At 36.7% G+C, this 19,872-nt stretch overlaps 3 protein-coding genes across 4 annotated transcripts in view; 1 reads left to right on the top strand and 2 right to left on the bottom strand.

Annotated features, from left to right (window-relative positions):
* Positions 1–6,093, top strand: part of ahrra (aryl-hydrocarbon receptor repressor a) — a 44,828-nt gene extending 38,735 nt beyond the window's left edge. The window contains exons 6-9 of the mRNA XM_077735918.1: positions 2,066–2,210; positions 2,351–2,484; positions 3,707–3,912; positions 4,688–6,093. Coding sequence (XP_077592044.1) covers positions 2,066–2,210; positions 2,351–2,484; positions 3,707–3,912; positions 4,688–5,810 — 1,608 coding nt within the window. The 3' untranslated portion in view covers positions 5,811–6,093. The remainder of the gene's footprint in view (positions 1–2,065; positions 2,211–2,350; positions 2,485–3,706; positions 3,913–4,687) is intronic.
* A 4,145-nt stretch (positions 6,094–10,238) lies between these two features.
* On the bottom strand, positions 10,239–13,341 carry pigm (phosphatidylinositol glycan anchor biosynthesis, class M). The gene is made up of 8 exons (XM_077735917.1): positions 12,954–13,341; positions 12,651–12,824; positions 12,302–12,422; positions 11,968–12,211; positions 11,726–11,829; positions 11,262–11,416; positions 11,024–11,125; positions 10,239–10,768 (listed from the first exon to the last, which is right to left on the bottom strand). The coding sequence occupies exons 1-8, from the start codon at positions 13,122–13,124 to the stop codon at positions 10,601–10,603; spliced, it is 1,239 nt and encodes a 412-aa protein (XP_077592043.1). The 5' UTR covers positions 13,125–13,341; the 3' UTR covers positions 10,239–10,600.
* Positions 13,342–13,718: 377 nt separating this feature from the next.
* Positions 13,719–19,794, bottom strand: serpinb1l3 (serpin peptidase inhibitor, clade B (ovalbumin), member 1, like 3). Of its 2 annotated transcripts, XM_077736217.1 has the most exons (10): positions 19,634–19,794; positions 19,042–19,223; positions 18,044–18,151; positions 16,770–16,907; positions 16,387–16,504; positions 16,102–16,244; positions 15,304–15,381; positions 15,080–15,169; positions 14,818–14,998; positions 13,719–14,606 (listed from the first exon to the last, which is right to left on the bottom strand). In XM_077736217.1, the coding sequence occupies exons 2-10, from the start codon at positions 19,216–19,218 to the stop codon at positions 14,350–14,352; spliced, it is 1,290 nt and encodes a 429-aa protein (XP_077592343.1). In that variant the 5' UTR covers positions 19,219–19,223; positions 19,634–19,794; the 3' UTR covers positions 13,719–14,349. The 2 variants fall into 2 exon arrangements, with proteins under 2 accessions (XP_077592343.1, XP_077592344.1); XM_077736218.1 differs by lacking the exon at positions 18,044–18,151.
* Between the last annotated feature and the right edge of the window lie 78 nt (positions 19,795–19,872).

Consider the following 19,872-nt stretch of genomic DNA (forward strand, 5'->3'; position numbering starts at 1 on the left):
TTTCTTTTGTCAATTTCTCTGCCCTTTTTTTCTCTTTTTCATCTCTTGCTTAATGAGCCATCATAAATACTGATAACTATCTTGAGAGCTAAATGAACCCACCAACTCTTGGCCGAGAGGCCATAGAAAGGTGAAGACCTCAGTTTCACCCTGAAATATATAGTATGTGTATGTGTGTGTGTGTCTGTCGTTGTGTTGATAAGTCACCAATGACTTTGCTACGTTCCTCTCCAGTGGCCATATCAAGCTATCGATTAATTATGGATGATATCAACATGGCCTTGCCTGTCAGGCAATTCTGAAATCCCGCCTCTTCTCATAACCATAAATAAAGTGCTTTTTACTGTTTTGAATCCCCCAGTTTTGCAACAATGTACAGACACGCACAGCAGATTGACACTCGCAATATGATTTCTTCCGCAACAATTCTTTCACGTGGATTACAAAACGACATGGGCAATAATCCAGGACAATGAAAATGACATGAAAAACAGATCGGCCTAAAACGTGTGTTGGAGTGCGTGTCAATGTAAGAGAGCGATAAAGACAATGGCCGAGTTAACTGCTTGGGTCGGTCATTGGTGGCCATCACGTGACTGTGAGACATTAAAATAAACGAATAAATGATCTCCAAAAAGTCCTCAAATTTCGAAATGTGTGAAATAAACGAATGCATTATTGTGAAAGAGTTTATAATTCCTTTCTAACATTTTGTTTTGTGAAGCTGTACCAAAAAAGCATCATAGCATGCAAATAACTCTTGGTGGTGGTTATCCTTTATAAGCATCAGACATAGTAAATCCCTGTTTATGGTTTACAAAACATCAACTTCAAAACGCAAATCTACTTGTCATTGTTTACCAATGTTTTCATGAAACCCCTAAGTGTGGTTGACAGTGAAGTCTATTCCTTGCAACAAATCCAATGAGTCTTTTCAAGAACCCACAGAAGATCGTGTTGTATTTCAAACCCTGTCAACAAAAAACATTCCCACAGACTCACTCCCAATTTTTTCCAAGTCCTATAGTTTGCCTTGACAACATGTCATGTAATCCAGGGCCCACAATTGTAGTCAGAGGGGACACTTATCCCTAATACACCAAAGGAAGGAAACAGACATCGTAGCACCACAAGAGAAGACAAGGAAACTTCCATTGGCTTTTGATCGGATTTGTTACAGCCGCAGTTATCCTTTGAAGAGGTTACAAAATTATCACTTCTCTTTTTCATCCCTCTCTCTTCCTCACTCTTCTTTTTTACATAAACAAGCCACTTGATCCATTTGTTGTCTACATGACTGCCGGTAGGGCACTAAACCGCAGGACAAAGCACGCCGAAGACATTGGGAAGAGATTGTATTTTCAGAGGCAGACGATCAAAAGCCCTCGCGTGCCACCAGTGTGGAAATTATGGAGGGAGAGCGCAGGGAGGAGGCAGAGAGGGAAGAGGAGAAGGTTGAACATGTGAGTGAGGAATCTGTCAGAGAATGACAGAAAGCACAGCAATTGCTGGAGAAGAAAAAAAAAAGAGAAAGATGACGAGAGCTGGCTGGAGAATGACTCAGTCTCAATGTGTGTGTATGGGGAGGTTTAGCTGGACCGGACTGCTGTTCGGGAGCTGGTGTCACGCAATGTTTGACAAACACAGCTGCCCTCGATGGCCCTGCAGCTGCCCTATACTCTTACTGTACTTGTAAAAAAGACTTCAGAATTTACTGACTTGCGTTGACTTTGTGTGTTCTGTGCAAATGTGTGTGTTTTTGGAGGTTAAAGTGCTCTGGGTGTCAGGAGATGAGTTATATGGTTGTAATACACGCTCCAAAACAGCATCCGCATATAGACAATTACATCATGACTACAAATGAACTGCGCTTCTGGTGGGAAAACCTCGGGTTGGATCACCCAAGGATCTTTTTTTGTTTCTTCGCAAAGACTTTACTACTCAGTATTGTGAGATGTGTTAACTACTAGGTGTTGTTCTCAGTTAAATCCAATTGTTGTCAAGAGGAATTGAAACATGATCTGGAACTGACTAACAAAATGACGTTTTTTTCTCCCCTTTATAGACTGATGTGATGCACCAGAATGTATTTGACTACATTCACATAGATGACAGACAAGAATTCAAAAACCAGCTCCACTGGGCCATGTGTCCACCCCACAACCCGGGAACATCAGCGCATCAGGACACCCAACTCTCTACAGGGACTGGTGAGTAAAATAACGTTTGAAAAAATCAAAAGATTTAAATTATGCCAAGTCAAATGAAAATTCCACCTCACTCATGTCCATTCCTGGTATACTCGTCATCCTGATTTTGTACTGTATTAACACTGGCTTTGCATTTTAAGGTGATGATTTTGTGGTGAGCAGCCTGTTCCACTCTCCGGACGTGGGGGGCATTCCTCCTGAGCTCTCCTGCTTTCTAAACAGATGTTTCATAGCGAGGGTTCGGTGTCTATTGGATAGCACATCTGGATTCTTGGTGAGTGACACAAAGCAGCGCGTCTGCTAAACTCAACGGTAACTCGCAAACCGAATCATAAAAAATGATCTTGGAGGAGATTCAAGTCAATAAATATAATATGATGCATATGAGGAAGAAAGGGATCCTTTACCAGTGTTCGTTTGTTTACTGTAATCTTTGATGGTAGCGCAAAGTGTTTAAAAATAATAAGGTGGACATAGCAATGGTTCTCAAAGAAACTGGTTCATATCCCACAGCTTTTAAACTGAAGATCGCATGGAAAAATGCTAGAGGTCTGACGACAGGCCAAGCCGAGTATGGCTTTAGAGCATTTTATCAGGGTCAACAAGTTTACCAAGTTCATTCTAGTGGATTTTGGCATACAACAGAAACCCTATATGGCAATTTTCTGTACTGGAAGTGTTTGTAGCCCAACGGTGTCCAATGTTTATGAATGTTTTCCTCATGAGTCCAAATAATTGCAAAAAAGACACAAAAGCATAATTCATAGACGAGCTGTCTTGAAAATTGAGAAATATATTCCCAATAGTAGTATTTAGGACTGTGGATTTATCAATTCTGACTCCTTGTCTGATTCACATGATTACACCGATTGGATTGGAACATCGGATCTACATTCCAGAAAATTGAAAAGTTGGAGATTTCAAATCGCCTGTTTGCCAAATAAATACAGGCCAGAATTTAGATCTGAGTTTGTGTGACACCAACCTCCATAAATTAATGAACCACCCAGACTTTTCCTTTTATGTGAAATTGTGAGAAGGTTCCTTCCCTTCTCTTAATTAGAGAATGCCAATAGACGACAGGATCATATAATTTTCCTTGACTTGATCTAAACTCAGAAACACATCTAAAACTGTACTTTTGGCATAATCCAGCAAACTAACCACCAAACAAACCAGTCAACAAGTAAATCCAACAAGATGACTCAAGACTTCACATGATACGCAACATCTATACTAACTCCAGTTTGAAGGGAAAAATAGGTTGAAAGGTCTATGCAGCTGGAAGGCAATCGTTCCAATTTCCATTTTATTTTGAACCACCGATCTTCACAAGATACTTCTTATTGCTCAGTCCTTACAGACAGAGACACTGCTGCCCTCATAATGATGATCAATGTGAAAAAATAGCATAATCATAGACCTGCCTAAAAGTATCACGTTATAATGCCTTCTGATGTTCAAACCACTAAACCCTTCCTGTCTCCTGTCCCCAGACAATGCAGTTTCAGGGTCGGCTGAAGTTTCTCCAAGGACAGAAAAAGAAATCAGGCTCCGGGGCTCAACTTCCTCCCCAGCTGGCTCTCTTCTGCGTAGCTGTACCCCTTTTACTGCCCTCTATTACCGAGATGAAAATGAAGAACATGTTAATGCGAGGAAAGAACAAGAGTGGAGGAGGGATTATCTCGGTTATGGAACATGGGTAAGACTGACTCAAGTTCTTATATTCAAAAGGCTTCATGGTGTTTTTAATGTTTAATTAATACATTTAATAGCAGTGCTATAATTAAAGGTCATGCTTTCAATACTAATAGCACCAATTTGTACTTGATTTGATATCTGGAATATGACACAACTCTGAAACTACAGGGCAACTCGTCAGCGTTCAGATTCGCATACATCCAATTCATAGTCACAATTTTCTAATTAGATTGATCCTCGATCACGAAAGATTTAGCGATGGATATATCAAAAGAAAGAAGCTTTTTTAGATTGGACTACATCAGTCCATAAAATTCTGGCCATCATTGATCTTGTGGTTGTGGATGTTTATACTGTTTTCAATCTTCAGACATGAAACTCGGAAAATATGAGTCACTTTTTGAATGGCTCTCTCATGAACTTATGTGCACTAAAATCTCAATATTTGTCCATTGAGTCATTCATAGATTGGTTGCAAGTTACATTAAATCCAATTATTGACAAGTTTGGAGGCCAAAGATATTTGTATTATCTTTATGTAAATATTTTATCTAAGTTTGTACTTCACAATAGGTTAAAAAAATTATATTTTCCAATTTTAAAGACCCCACCGATATACTTTACAGGCAGCAAAACTTATTAAAACCATACTTTTGAAATATACTGTCAACAAACTTAAAGATGCAAAATACCCAGATACACTTAATGTATTTTTACTAATTGTATACTTAATGAAATGTTCTAATATACAGTACTTTGATTTCTCTATTTTTCAGAGAAAGAGGGGAACACCTCCGAAGGCATTCTTTTAGTGCTGGAATGGGCGATGTAAACGATCCCCTCCTCCTTTCCTGTCCGACTCCAGGGAACACTCAGAGAGGCCACCACACTCCCTGGACCCCACACACCAAAGACAACCTCAAGTTCCGCCCCGATGACTACTACAATCAGGAAGAGCCCCTCAATTTCTGCAAGTCGTCTATGTCTTCCCAGAAGGGCATGGGCCCAGGCTTGGGAAGCGGTTGGCCTTTTCGGCCAAACTTGGGCCCCATCAGAACGGGACAGGGTGTCGGGTACATCCCGACTAACCAACGTTTGAACAAGGCTGGCCAATACGGGAAGCCGTACAGGCTTTCTCCAAACTGCCACAGCGGGAGGAACGGCGAGGTGTTTGTCTCCAAGCTCTACGGTAGCTTGCAGATTCCCGCTGACCCGGACGCCTACTGCGTGGATTTAGTGAAGAATGAGAATGGCTACGGTGAATGCTATGATGGCCAACTAATGCCCCCCATCAAAGTCGAGCACGACTCCGACTCGGAAAATGCCTGTGATCCCTTTGGGCGACCCTGGCCGCATCGAGATCCAGACGCTATTGACCGTCGTTACGGGAACGGGGTTTACGACCATGGCTCTGGCATCCCTCTAAAATCCGAGACGGATTACTACGATCTGCAATACTCGCCCTGTCACCGAGGCAAAGTGGGGATCAGCCCGTCGTACAACAGCGGCAACTATCAGAACTATGCAGTCAACAATAGCGGACGTTTGTTAAAATGTGACAAAGACTTGAGCAATAATAACAACGATAACAACCAGTTTAGCCCTCAGAGACTCTCTCACTCCCAATGCGGTAATCAATCGATCAACCTCATCGACTCTCATGTCTATCAACAAGAGCCTCAAAAACCCTACATGCACCAGGACTTCAACAAGCCCGGCACTTACGAGTTCAAAGGTCACGGGCTGATCCATTCCATCAAACGGGAGCCCATGGACTCGCCACCGTGGCCAGAGGGTGGTCACGACATGAGCCAACCAATGATGGTTGGTCCAAGGAACATTATGCCATGTGTGAGCACAGGGCACAACAAAAACAGCTCTTATATTTACATGCCCTAAAATAACCGCTGCAAGTCACCCACTGTCATTGACCACAAACGTATTCAAAGAGATACACACACTTTTAGGCCTCTGGTGGGCCACGTATGAGAAAGATTGCGCCCCGTACCATGACGGATAAGCAGGGACGATGAATAATTGACAAGAAATCCATAATAGATGCTAGTGAAGGCAAATGGTTCTATATAAAAAAAAATACTGCAATTACAAACCACAACAGGGCTATTCCAGACTAGTTTAACAAAGATATTCACACCGATGTTTCAAGATTGATGTAGTCATCATCGGAGGATGCAGAAAATTCAATGCAACAAATGTTTAAAAAAAAAATCCAATATTGGTGAATATAGATTATTGCAAGAAATGTCCTTTTCCATCTTTTAAAAATATAGCGTCAATCAATTAATTCACATCAGTCAACTTCTGGTCATGAAACCATTACTGCATACAATACACACTCACACACAAACAAAATGTGGAGCTGATTTCCAATTGTCCTTCATATTTACCAGCATAACATGCATAACTTCAGCATTCTACAATTTATGAGGCTCAGGTTCTATTGATACTGTCATGACAATCAAAAACAATACAGTGAAACAAATCTATGAATAGTTTTGTACTTTGTAGTTCCGAGCACTTTTGGATTTAGTGTCAATGAGTCAAATAATATCAAGGCACGGCATTTATTTCACGTGTTGTGCACACCCATTGTTTGACGTTTCGCTGTGATGTTGTTAACCAATTTAACCTTGCTATGCAGCAGATGACTCACCTCTGCCATTGGGTTTATTCTGGGAGGGTCAGCTTTCTGTTTTTATTTTACAATGTGCGTGAAGCTCTTTGGTCACTGTAAGCTTTGCATGTTTTAGCACTTTAACTAGAAATCACCCACAGATTAGGAACACTGGGATTGTTTCTATGGATCATAACAACAAAATATACACGCCAGCTTCCAAAATCATGGAGTTATTAAATAAATTTGTCAGAAATAGACAGTGGAGTGTGGAGGCCTTACTAGTAAGTTTCTAGTTTACAGTGTCACCTAATAAATACACAATTAAAACTCACTAGGAAACTTCTAGGTGACAGTTTTAACAATGTGAGTGAGAAAGTATCCTAAAGGACCCTTCTAGTAACAACAAAACTCCAATTTTAATTAAATATTCAATATATTTATATTTTCATTATTTACAATTGAAAATAGGGGTTTCTGAATTAACAACATATCATAAGTCGACCAACATCCCAGAATACAATCCATTACCCAGAAAGCTCACAATATTCCTCAAAGTATCAGATTTACAGTACATTTTCCAAAATACTTCAAACTGGTGATTGTGTTATAGCATTAAGTATTATTCACTACATTTAATTAACAAATACTGCCATACTAAATAAATTTGAGTACATAAGGAAAGCCACAAATGCAAAACTCTAATTTGGGCCCGTGTTTAAATGGCCTCAAACACAGAGCTCATTAAAAAAAAAGTTTTTTTAATGGTTTGAATGAACGAGTTGGATTAAGGTTTAAGCAAGCACATTATCAGTGGAAGCATTCTATTTGTTATTTTTTTTGTTCTAAGTCATTTTAGTTTAAACTGAAGTAGAAGACTATTCATAGTCTTCTGTCAAAGCACACAAAAGGATCTTCAATTTAGTAAGACTTTAATTGTTAAATATTTTTAATGTCACAGCTTATGTTGTAAAGTTTAGTGTTTACTATAAGATCAGCATTTCATTGCAGATATGACACTTTTCTGTTTTTTGTTAATGTTGTGGTTGAGTTAGAAAACAAATGTGGTCTTCACACTCTGTCTTTTTGCACAACTAAACAGAAAGCACAAAATTAATTTAATGTCACAACCTTAGTTCTGTGACGCTACTGTGGTAGTTTTCAAAATTGCACTACTGAGAGTAAGTAGTTCAGTTGAAGTATTTTTCCCCCCAAATAGTCAACATACATGTGTACATTGTCTCACTATATTGAATTTGTCTTTGCTCAATGTGCGTGTTCATTTCAATAAATGTTTGATGATTCATATTTATTGTAATTCAAAAGTGTTTAATTTAAAGGCTGCAGTTTGAAGGCTTTTGTCTTTATCAAAGATGAATCCATGTGGCTTTTTCTGAACTACAATTTTGATAACTGTATTAAAAGAAGCAACAACAACAACATAAAAACCTGCCCTACTTGTGTGATTTGAGTAGGTAGTAGTAAACACGATGTAAATATGCAGTGTGTACCAATGTTTCTACATGTTTTGCAAATGAGACTTATCTATTAAAAGACTTTTCTTTATATCAAAATGGAAGACTTGCTTTCATTCCACTAAGATATACTTTTTTTTCCATTATATATTTTTTTTTCTACAGGGTATATATATATATATATATATATATATATATATATATATATATATATATATATATATATATATATATATATATATATATATATATATATATATATATATATATATATATATATATATATATATATATATATATATATATATATATATATATATATATATATATATATATATATATATATATATATATATATATATATATATATATATATATATATATATATATATATATATATATATATATATATATTTTTTCTTTTTTTTTTTATTAATTTTTTTAACTTACTAAAGATTGCTCTGTTTGGATCTGAATGTGGAATTAGGGGTAAGTGCAGGGGTTTAACTAATATGACAGAATTGAGCTGTCCCAAAATATCCCAAGTCATTTCCCTTATTGGTATTTACAGAAAAATAGAGTACAAAAATCATACATATGAATGATGGATTGGTTTTGGCAATTGTAGAATTATAAAGTGGCCCATTCTTCTCAATGTGGGTGCATGAGGAAAAAGTTTGGACGCCCCTTTACGAAGATGTAATGTACAGTTCATCTAAACAAAAAGTCTTTCAGGGCTCCCTTACCGTTAATAATGAAGGCTGGTCATTGCCAGGAAGGGGTGGAAATGTCCTGAATTGGAAGCTATATTCAACAAAACACAAGTGAAATAGTTAAAAGCTACTTGATACCTAACAGGTTCTGACAGATAATTCTCCACTAAACTGACTGTAAAAGCAGCATACCTAAAGGCAATCCTTAGGGGCAATTTTTGCATGTTTTAAAACACAAAGCTCTCTGTGTATAGCCTGAATACATATAATATAATCATCTTTATAAGGGAATAATGAGCATGGTAATTTCCTATGCATCTTAATTGCATCTTTCATTCTAATTTAAAGATGGGTGTGATAAGAAAAAAGGGGAATAAGGCTAAAATTAAATGTTTTATGATCGTGCACGCAGCCATCCATACATCACGCCAACTCAACAACTCTTGTTATGTACAGAGACAGGAAAAGGGGTGAGTATGAAGTCGAGGTGGAAGAACAAAAGTTAGGGCCTGATTTCAAAGCAAAGTGTGTGATGGTTGTTGTCAGCTGCAGAGTTGTGTGTGAGTTTGTGGTCCAAGACCAATAATCCTATACCATGCAATGTTGCGTGACTGTTCATAACCCACTCTGCACACCATTTGTCCAAATTGGTCACACCCACTCCCTGTTTTTTTTCCATGTCTTTTTCTCAAACACACACACATACGGACATAGAGGCAGATGTAGCAATGCATATCTACACAGATCCACAACATCCCCCAATCTCCCTGATGACAATGAGCAGAATCCTTAAGGGTATTTCACAGACATGAAATGTATGCATATATACATACAAATACAAATACATTGGACAATTTAAACTAAATAGTACTAGAAAAATTTAGAGCCTTTATAAGGAGTACTCGAGATGAATTCAATTTTGTAAAGGCCGCAAAACATGGAAGAAAATATGAACACATTTTGCAATACAAGACCTGCATAAAACACCTATAACACAATAAAGTACTATAAAAAAATCTTATGCATTTGGGATTCATCACAATTAGTTTTGAAATAATAATAACAAATATTAGACATCAATAGATAAATATGAATACTTACCTAATTGTGTTGAACAACCTGAACATTTTTTTTGAACCTAATAAATTCATAATCAATTTGCAAAAAGAGTATTTCAATTAATACCCTGCTAAAGACCAACATAATGTGAGACATCTTTTAAAGCAGCTCGTATATGGTATTTTTTACCTAATAGTGTAGCTCTGATCACATTAAAAAAAACAGCACAGATTTTTTGTGCAACCATTTCAATCAGTAAGTAATTACCCATCATTAAGTTTATGTCAGGACAGACAGGCAATATGCAAACACAGGCTACCCCCTATTGGACATAGCAGTATTATGCAGAAATCTCAAATATATTACCTTTTAACATTTCTGATGTGTTTAAATTTTAACAGAGCAGCATAAACAAAGTTAGCAATGCAAAAAATAAATACAGTAATCCCATACTTATTTTTCTGTTTATTCAATATCAAAAAACATTCAATATACAAAAATTTTACCATTACAATGCAATAAGCGGACTGAATATACCAGGTTCCAATACAGTAGATTTGCCTTAACTATCTATAGGCCTATAGGTATATAGGACATTACTACATTGTCCATTATTATTGATATTATTATTATAATACTAAACTTAAAGAAGGTAAATTATTGTTTATCTTAGATGGAACCACGGTCATATTATTTATCTTTTCAAATGTCAAAAGTTATGTGATTAAAAAGGTTTGTAAATAAGAAGTCTTCATATTGATGTGCTGATTCAATTACAGGTCCTTGCACATTCATCTGACTTGAGGGCTACATCATTTTGACAGTTTTTCTAGTATTTTTTGGTTTGTAATGTACTATGAGCTGAATCAAAATGAAGCAATTAACAATTAAAAAAAAAAGCCCACCAAGCCAGATGAACAGAAAGACATTGTAACCCTTAAACTCCAGGAAGTAAGCCGGCACCAGCCATATACCCTGAGGAAGAAAAAATGCATTTTAGTTACTTACAGTGTATGCTATGCAATGTATACATATAAATATTGAAAAGTACTAAAATTTGTTTCCAGATTAACAAAATTTGCATATATATTTTCTATTTTATGCTCTATTAAACACAATCATCCTTGATATTCCCTAATATTGGGTAGATAAACTCTACAAGGGAATATTCAAGGAAATATGGTGTTTAATAATAATAATTTAAAAAAGAAATGAAAAAAAGATATTCACCTGTCCAGCAAACCAGAGGATGAGCAGTCCAACTCCTTTTTTCGCCGAAAGACTCAAATGAGGGATGACCAGCGGAAGTAAACTCAGGTACCATAGGAAATACTACAAAATGTGGATTTTTCTTTCAAAGAAAAGTGTGTTCGCGAATAGAATTTCCCAGCATTTGCAATTTTGTTCATAGACCATTAAGGCCCAGAGATCAAAATGACAAATACTGTTTTGAGTCTGACTCCTGTACCTGTGAAGTGCAGACTTTGTTGAAAGTGACAAAGATGGCAGTGTGTAGAAAACAGCAAAAAGCCAGGTCATGGTGAAAAGCCCATGATGTGACTAACAAGAGGATCAACTGTGGTAGAAATGCCGCCAACCCGAGCCAATGGCTCCACCTGCTGTCTTTAAAACAAAACGAGGAGTAATTTCCTCTACCAAGATGGCACAAATTGTAATTTTTGCTATTCAGCAAGTTATGATATGTCCCAAGAACATCAAGTTGCGCAAAAAGTACTGAAACATTCAAGTCCTAAATATCAACTGCATATTCAAGAAGTTGAAAGAAAGGGGAATGCGGCATGTAAATGAAAAACATTATCATTGATTTTTAGTTATTTCAGTTTCACCCAAATTTGAACCTTCCTAACATTTTACTGCATGTTTCATTTTTAATAAGGTTTTCAAGGTATGTAATGGGAGGCCCATAATTACCTGCAGTTAGGTAGAGCATGTAGAAGTATGGTGAGAAGTTATGGCGAATATCTCTTCTGGTTAAATGATAGAAGTAAGTCTCATGAAGGAATGTCCAACCATACCTAGAAAACAAAGTCCATCATTTATAAAGGCATATCATAGCAAATAGAAAAAGAGCAATACAAAAAAATTGCAAGTACATTCACATCCAAGACAAATGTAATCTAACTTGTGACTACAAGTTCAATTATTGCTCTTACATGTAATAGAAAAGTGCTGTGAGACTCAAAAACAGCACTCCGGCCACACTTGCGAAATAGAAAATCTCCCTGTTGAAGAAACTTCCAAAGAGGTCAATGAAACTCCTCCATTTGTTTTGCTCTCCATCTTTTCTAAAATGTTTTGTACGGAGAGTCAGGACAATGGGAAGAGCATATGTGATGGGATAGATCTTCATATGAACAGACAAGCCATAGAGCAATGCTGCCCGTGTCATGCGTCGGCCTATGAGGGGGAAAAAAAGGAAGGGACAATTAATTAAAAAGGTTGAGTTCATTCAATCATTCTATGTTGTCTATCTGTCCATCCACTTACCCTCTAAACAAAGGAGAGTGCCGAGCACTAAAGCAGCCAGAATAGATTCAGCATTCCCTCGGCTGGATACTCCCATCGGGATGGGGTTAAGGAGCCACATCGAACAAACCCGTACTGCTGTCTGATCATAAAACCAACAATATTACCCATTGAATACAGTAGCAACTTTTTAGGTCATACATCTAGGAGGATTTACAGGTTAAAATGCATGTACCTCTATGACTATAGATGACTATATTCTACAAGATAATTAACACATGCACTGTTTTTTTAAACACTTGAAACATGACTAGAAAAAAAGTGACATCATTGAGTTTCCATTATCCTCTGGAAGACAGTATGAACACACCTCAGAACCAATACCTCGTAGGCATAGAATCTTGTGGATCAATAGTCCGGACAACACATCACATAGGATGAAAATGAGTTTGCCAAACACCATGTGGATATAAATGTTGGGAGTGAGCAGCCAGGCTAATAGTGGTGTATATCGATAAGTTGATCTATTGTATGGGGATTCCCCCTGTGAACACATTTGAACATAATACAGCGATGACAGCATTACAAATATACCAACACATCATTATAATAGTTAAGAGGCTTGTTTGTATAATTTTAGCAGCTAAAACTATGAAAAATAACTTCTAGTTACCTTAGTAGTGAACCTCGCAGCATCTGTAAAGACGTGATAGTCAATATCAGTGTATTTCACTACCATCATCCTGTCGTGGAACTCCCCATAAATGACCAAGGCGAGACGTATAACGAAAGAAGTAGTGAAGAGAACACGTTTTTCTGCCACTTTAACTAATAGATTCTCCATGTCTAATATGGAATGGATAAGTACTACAAAATCAGCATATAGTAGCAAATCCTACAGTACAATTGCCTACAAGTCTGACTCTGCTGGAACATTTTATTTACCTTTTTACGTGCTGAACACGACTTTATAATATTCTCGCAGTCGCGTTTGCATGTTTGACACGGGAAATATTTCAAAACAATAAATACCAGAAGTAAATCGGAAGTGGCAGACCTTCTTTGCCCGTGGTTTTACTGCATTCACAAACAGCGCCCTCGACCGTTTAGGAAGGAGACTCACTTTATTTTATTTAATGTGAACAGTAAAATCAAATCTATTGAGGACAATTAAGGAACGATAAATCCATCTGCCTTTTATTAACTTGAAATGGCTTCATGGAAATATGGATTTTAGCACGGCACAGAAAAATACAGCTGTATCTGCTGCAAGAATTTGCATCCTTTACTCAATAAAGAATGGTTATAATTATCAAATAAACAAAAAACACCTCCTATTCCTATAATATTTGAAATATTTTGCACTATGCAACCTCTCCTGATCATACATTTATGATTAATTGCTAATGTTGAGCCTTCAAAAAATCCAAGGACTAGATTATGATTGGAAATATTTTTATTCATCCATGGTTTAATCTGTCTGTTTAGACACCAAAGTGCATTAGATAAATTTTATTGGACATGAGCACATACAATCCAACTTTGCACACAAATCAAAATCAAGACACGCAATGTAAGAAAATAGATTCAGTTTACACCCTTTGCATAAAAGATTCCTTATTGAATGTGAAATAATGGCTGTAATTCCAGTGAAAAGTCAATCAAAAGATAAAAGTGGGGAAATTGTTCCTTATGCCTATATATGCAAGTTGTTCCATGACAAACAATTATATAAATAAACAGTTGATGCTTTCTGTTCTTAAAAGTAATTTAAGTAATTAATTAATTTCAATCATGTTTAGACAGTACATATAGAAGAGGTGAGCTGTTGATTAATTCATTATCAATGCAATGTGTAATCTCTATTCCAATTACCATTTCAACTCCACATAAATGTTTATTGTTTATTTAAGTCATTTTTCTCTTTGGTATCCAAGTGTCATGAGGATTAGACAACAATGTTTTTTTCCCACAACTACGGTATAGTTAAATGTAAAATATGTGCAAGGTATACACAGTAAAATATAGTAATGTTTGGCATCAAAATAACCGAAAAGGGTGATGCGGAGTTAAAGGGATACGCATGAAGACATTTCTCGTGAGGCAGGCGAGCAATATCGTCCAGCGAATAGGATACTCTTCGATGGGTTATGCCGAATGAAGAAGAGGAAGGGATGGTCGGCGATAAATGTGGGCGTAACCAGTGCACAACGCAACATCATGATGGCGGCGGTGGCTGCTGCAGCCTCGGTTCCCTCCTCGTTTACCTCGACAAAAGCCTTGTGGATGACTTTGGACAATACCAGGTCATTAGCTGGAGACATGCCTGACAATGGAAAGAGAGAAAGGCATTATAGATCACATTCAATTTACAACAAAACAAACTCTTATAATAGAAAAAGACCATAAGCCACTTATGGGTAAGTAAAAATTCCATTATTATTCTTTAATGTAGTGATATAGTTATTTTCTTTTTGAAATAAGATAGCATTTTTTTGTATCATTTGGGATAGTATAGCCCAAGCACATAGGCCTACCAGAAAAATCACTCTTTGACATGTCGAAGGCATCCTCCATCCCCATGGCGACCAAAACATTCTTCATGTCATAGTTCTCCTCCAGCTTGAATTTAGGCAGACCAACCTGCACCTCGATTTCATCCATCATATCAGGACGGGTCCACTCCACAAAATTGTCGTGGGTCAGATTCTCCTCTATCTGTGGTGAATATAAAATTTGATTTAAATGTGCCTCTTTCAAAAGCCAAGCATATATAGTGTATTTATGTAAAAATTTGACCTTGGCCAGTCCAGATGAACCGTCCTCAATGTCATTGGGTAGAAAGATGAGCATGCTGAGGTCCTTTCCTTTGTAAGGCATTTCCAAGATCTGCCAAACAGAAGTGTTTTTTTGAATTTTTTTGTGTCTTGTTTTATCCCAATGATGAAAAAAAGGCTTTTTTTGAATTTTGAGAGAAAAAAAAACATGTTTTGTGAGGTTAGTTTAGTTCATCTTTGAAATACCTGGCAGTTGGCTTCTGGGATGAAGGTGAGGGGGAATTTGTCCTTCATATGCATCATTCTTACTTGTTTGGTTTCATTCTAAAAAATATAAAAAAACAAATCTTGTAATTAACACTTTGTTCTTCAGAAAGCACCTGTGAACGACTCAGAATTCATTTTAATTGTACTTGTAGATGATGTACAGTATTTCACTCTCCAATAGTTTAACATGTGCTGTATGAAGAAAAATATTATTTTCCCAATACCCTCCCATTTCAAGATTTAATTAGAAAATAATAGGTCGCCATATAATTATGTTGTATTATATATATTCCATTTTAGCAATACTAGATGAGGTTTACAAAAAATAAATCTTGTATTATAGTGTTTGCACATTTAGAACCAAAAACTGAACCCATTTTTGTATGTCAATGTCTTCCCAGCATTCTCACACCATATTTGGTCATGCACAGATTACAAAATTTAAACAACTCAGCAAGAAAGCGTCTGTCAATCATTTTCCAGGAACCTACAATTAAGCAATGTAAAAATTTACAAGTTTAAACTAAACACATTTTCCACAGTTGCAACTCAAATGAGAAAAAGGGCTTCCTTAAAAAAAAGTACAAACAATCTTTCTGCATAAGGTGGGGAAAAAGTACTAAAATTTTCCAAAAAGGCGGAACTATGGCATAACCAGAAAAGCAGGAAGGAAAATCAAAAAATTGCAGTTCACAAAGATTGCTGCCAAGATTACAAGTTCCCCATTGTTCTGCTATTATGAATCATCACTTACAGGTTGTGTCAAAGGAGTATTACCTTGTTAACCCTAAACATAGCATCACGTGTTGAGGTCTCCTTAAATTTCTTATTCCAGTTGCCTTTGAAATAGATGGCATTGACCAACACCAGTCTGGTCATGTTGTCCAACACACCCTGGGCCAAAATGTCCTTAATTTTACCTGATCAGCAACAAATGCATGATTAAAAACACTATCGACTCAGACACTAAAAGTTAAACAAGATAAATGAACTCAAATAATTGGGTAGACTAAAAAACAAAATGTAGAAAACATTGTTTATGTGTGTGAGTGTTAACTCCACCTTGCGTCTCCTTCTCCACCCAGGTGTTGATGTTAAGCCTGGCAGCTTCATGGTTCCTAATGAAGTCCACAGACTCTAGTTCTGCTCTGTAGTGCTTCTTTGTTTCTTGTAGAAAATTCTGAATCCATAAAAAACACAGTACAGTAAAACACAGTGTAATTTTCTTTTAAATTGCTTTGAAATTCCCTTCAACATATGACTTATTTTAAAAAAAAAGAAGTAACATGGTGGTTTGAATAGCGCCTTAGTGTAGTTCTTTCATGGTCACCAGTATCTACATTGAAGACAATACTTTTGACTTTTCTATTAGATGTCAATGAGGAGGCAGTTTGATTTTTATCAGTGCATCTTATTTGATTATTGAAATATGTTGAAACACAGACCTCAACAAACTGGTAAGACTGCTCCCCGTAGAGTCTGTTGGCAACGCTGAGGGAATATGGCACACCTGGTTTGTTCAACTCGACCAAGAGTTTCGCAAAGTTGGCGTGAACATCATCCTCTCCCTTGGTTTTCAGACTCTGTGGACCAACAGTGGCATTAGGTTAGACAGCAATAAACATTTGACTTCAGAACTATGCACCTAGAATGACCTGCAAACCCAAAAGATAGAAAGAAACCTTTGCAAAGAAGTTCACATGCAATGCTGCTGCCACCAAGTTGTTATTTTCACTATTAAAGCCCTGATGAACACAGTGTACTCTTTTGTTTGTGTTAGTTCAAGGCATGTGTCTGCACTGTAAAAAAGGAGGTGATTTTTAGATTTAAAGTGGACCCTTTCACAATGTTTGATTGTTATTTTATAAGAACATTTTTTATGAAATGTTGTCAACTCTTGTTTTCATGCCGGTGTTATTGTGAGTGAAAGAATGCCGTCAAAAGGAGTTGGTCTAGCATGAATAATGCGTGACTATTAATACCAAATAAAGGATCAAATTCTTAAGGAGTTATTAATATATATGCTAATTGGTGCTTGGGCCCACACCAAATAAAAACCTATCATGTTATGGCGAATTGTTAAATTCCCCATATATTGATGCCTTAAAACAGAGGTGTCAGACTCGGATTGACTCGGGTTCGGTTGTGGGCCGGACCATTTTAGATATAATATTTAGATTTATTTTCATAAATGGATTAAAAGAACTGGATTAAAACTTTTTCTATAGATCTAAAACAATGTTAGCCTTTTTTAAATATATTTTTAGATTTTACAAGATGATTTTTGAACTAAAAACAGAAAAAAAATTGATCAAAAAATTACAATTATTGATTTAAAAGGGGAAAAATCAGGAAATATAATATACATCTATCCTCTTAATTTTAATTTGATCTTAAAACATAAAGTCGGCTTTCATGATTTACTTTCCCGGACCACACAAAATGATGCAGTGGACCAGATTTGGCCTCCGGGCCGCCACTTTGACACATGTGCCTTAAAATGAAGTTCTGAGCAGCCAGAGCAGGAAGAAACCAGAAAAGAAAAAGACGAGGCCTCATTCCTCCACATTATGCAACACCAACGGGTGTGGCTTTAGAACAACCATTTCCCAATCTCCTAAGACTATCGCGCTGTTTCAACCAGCACCACCCATGTCAACTGTTAGTCATATTTTCCACATGCGGTATCCAACATTCTCATGACCATGAACATTACCACCTTCTGTAGCCATGCTGGCACACTGGGCTGGACCAGTTGCTGCATCTGCATTTGCGTTGGCATTTGCATTTGCATTGGCATTGACTTTGGCTCAGTGAAATGAAGAACCTGGGGGTGCAAGTTGTATTCTTTAGTGCGTTAGACATTAACTGTTTGCAGGTTATGGCAATAGATCCTTATTAAAAATGAGTGTAAAGTGGGAAATTTTATCTGGGCAACTTGGTTATATTTAGATTAGAAATCCCCCAAAATATTTCAAACACCAAGATAATCATCTTGTAAATGACTAAATATGTATTCTAAAACTTTCTGTGGCATAAACGTGCACAATAAAATATATGTAAAAGTAATCTTCTAAATGGTTGGGGTCATTTTCCAGATACTCCTTAAAGTTGTAGAAATATTTTGGACAGTTTTGGATACTGGAAAGGTCATCAGCTCTAAGGCCCAATGTTATGAAGGCTTTTTTTTCCTCTCTCTGCGAGTACATAAAGAAACTCTGACCTGTTTGGGTGCGGCTTTACTGATCCTTTTGTAAATTGCACTTTGTCTTTTCAGTGTAACGTTGCACCCACATTCCAAATGCACCTACATACGTCTATAGCTTTAAGGGAAGGGCCATGCTGATGTGGACAAAATTCCAATTGTGAATGAAATGACTGACTAGCAAAACTGAAATACAAAGAGACAATTGTTCCTATATTTAAAGTACACTAATGCTATGTTAACAATGACCATCCTCGCAAATAATGCAGTGATGTATTCGCACTATTCAAACAAATACTTTTCGAAAACCCACAGATATTTTTCTGTTACACACCCTAAAATTTAGGAATACGGTCTGTATTTTAAGCAATTATTTTACACCTGTATAGTATTTGCTTGCATGGTGTGATTTTTAACAAAAGTCAAAAAGAGTCTACTGGAAAAAGCAGAAGAAATTGATGAATCACAGATTATTCACATTGATTATATTCATGCACGTGGGTTTCTGATACCTCAGACATCTGTGTGGCTGTGTTGCCCCCCGATCCCAGCATCACCATGGCCAGGGCCGAGGAGATGCTGAAGGGGGAGAAGAAGATGTTTGCGGTGTTGTCATTGTCACTCAGTTTTTTCAGCAACTCCAAGGAGAAGCTCGTGTTGGCCTTGGATAGAGTGGGACTTGAAGCCATTGTGTCTGGAAAAGGTGGGCACAAAAATATGAGTACAGCAACTGGCATCTTCACCTGAGATCACCTTTAGTATGATCCTAAATTCATGCTGAGCAAAATTACTGCTGCAAAACTTTACCAATTAGGCAGTACAAAATAAACACTTCTAAAACAAGGATGGTCCAATTCTCCTTACTGTGCTTTTGTGTCAGAATCATTAATACGTTTGCAGATAATACATACTTTCTTTGCCTCTCTCTAAGAATAAATATGTCTATGATTGAAGTTGTGCCTGAAATATATATTTACAGATCCTGCAAATGACTTATCATTTAATGTCTTTTTGAAAAGTCATCTCACAAACTTCCTAAATTAAATTAGTACATGATATGAGGCTCGTTGTCAAATTACAAATTAAAACAAGTTTGCTACTTACTGAGAGACGCGTTTCCCAATGTTGTCAGTATATACGGAAAGGCGGAAGCTGTCAAGTCTATTTCTCTTTTTTTGTGTTTACTCTGGCACACCCAGAAACTCTGTAGTTATATTAAAAATCATGTATGCACATCTAGATGTTAGACAAACCCCGTAAGCCAAAGAGAGCAGACATTGTTACTAGTCGGCCATTTTGAATCAGAGCTACTATAAAAAATAAAATTATATATATATATATAC

Source organism: Stigmatopora nigra, chromosome 16 (genome assembly GCF_051989575.1).
Source record: "Stigmatopora nigra isolate UIUO_SnigA chromosome 16, RoL_Snig_1.1, whole genome shotgun sequence".
NCBI classification, from domain to species: domain Eukaryota; kingdom Metazoa; phylum Chordata; class Actinopteri; order Syngnathiformes; family Syngnathidae; genus Stigmatopora; species Stigmatopora nigra.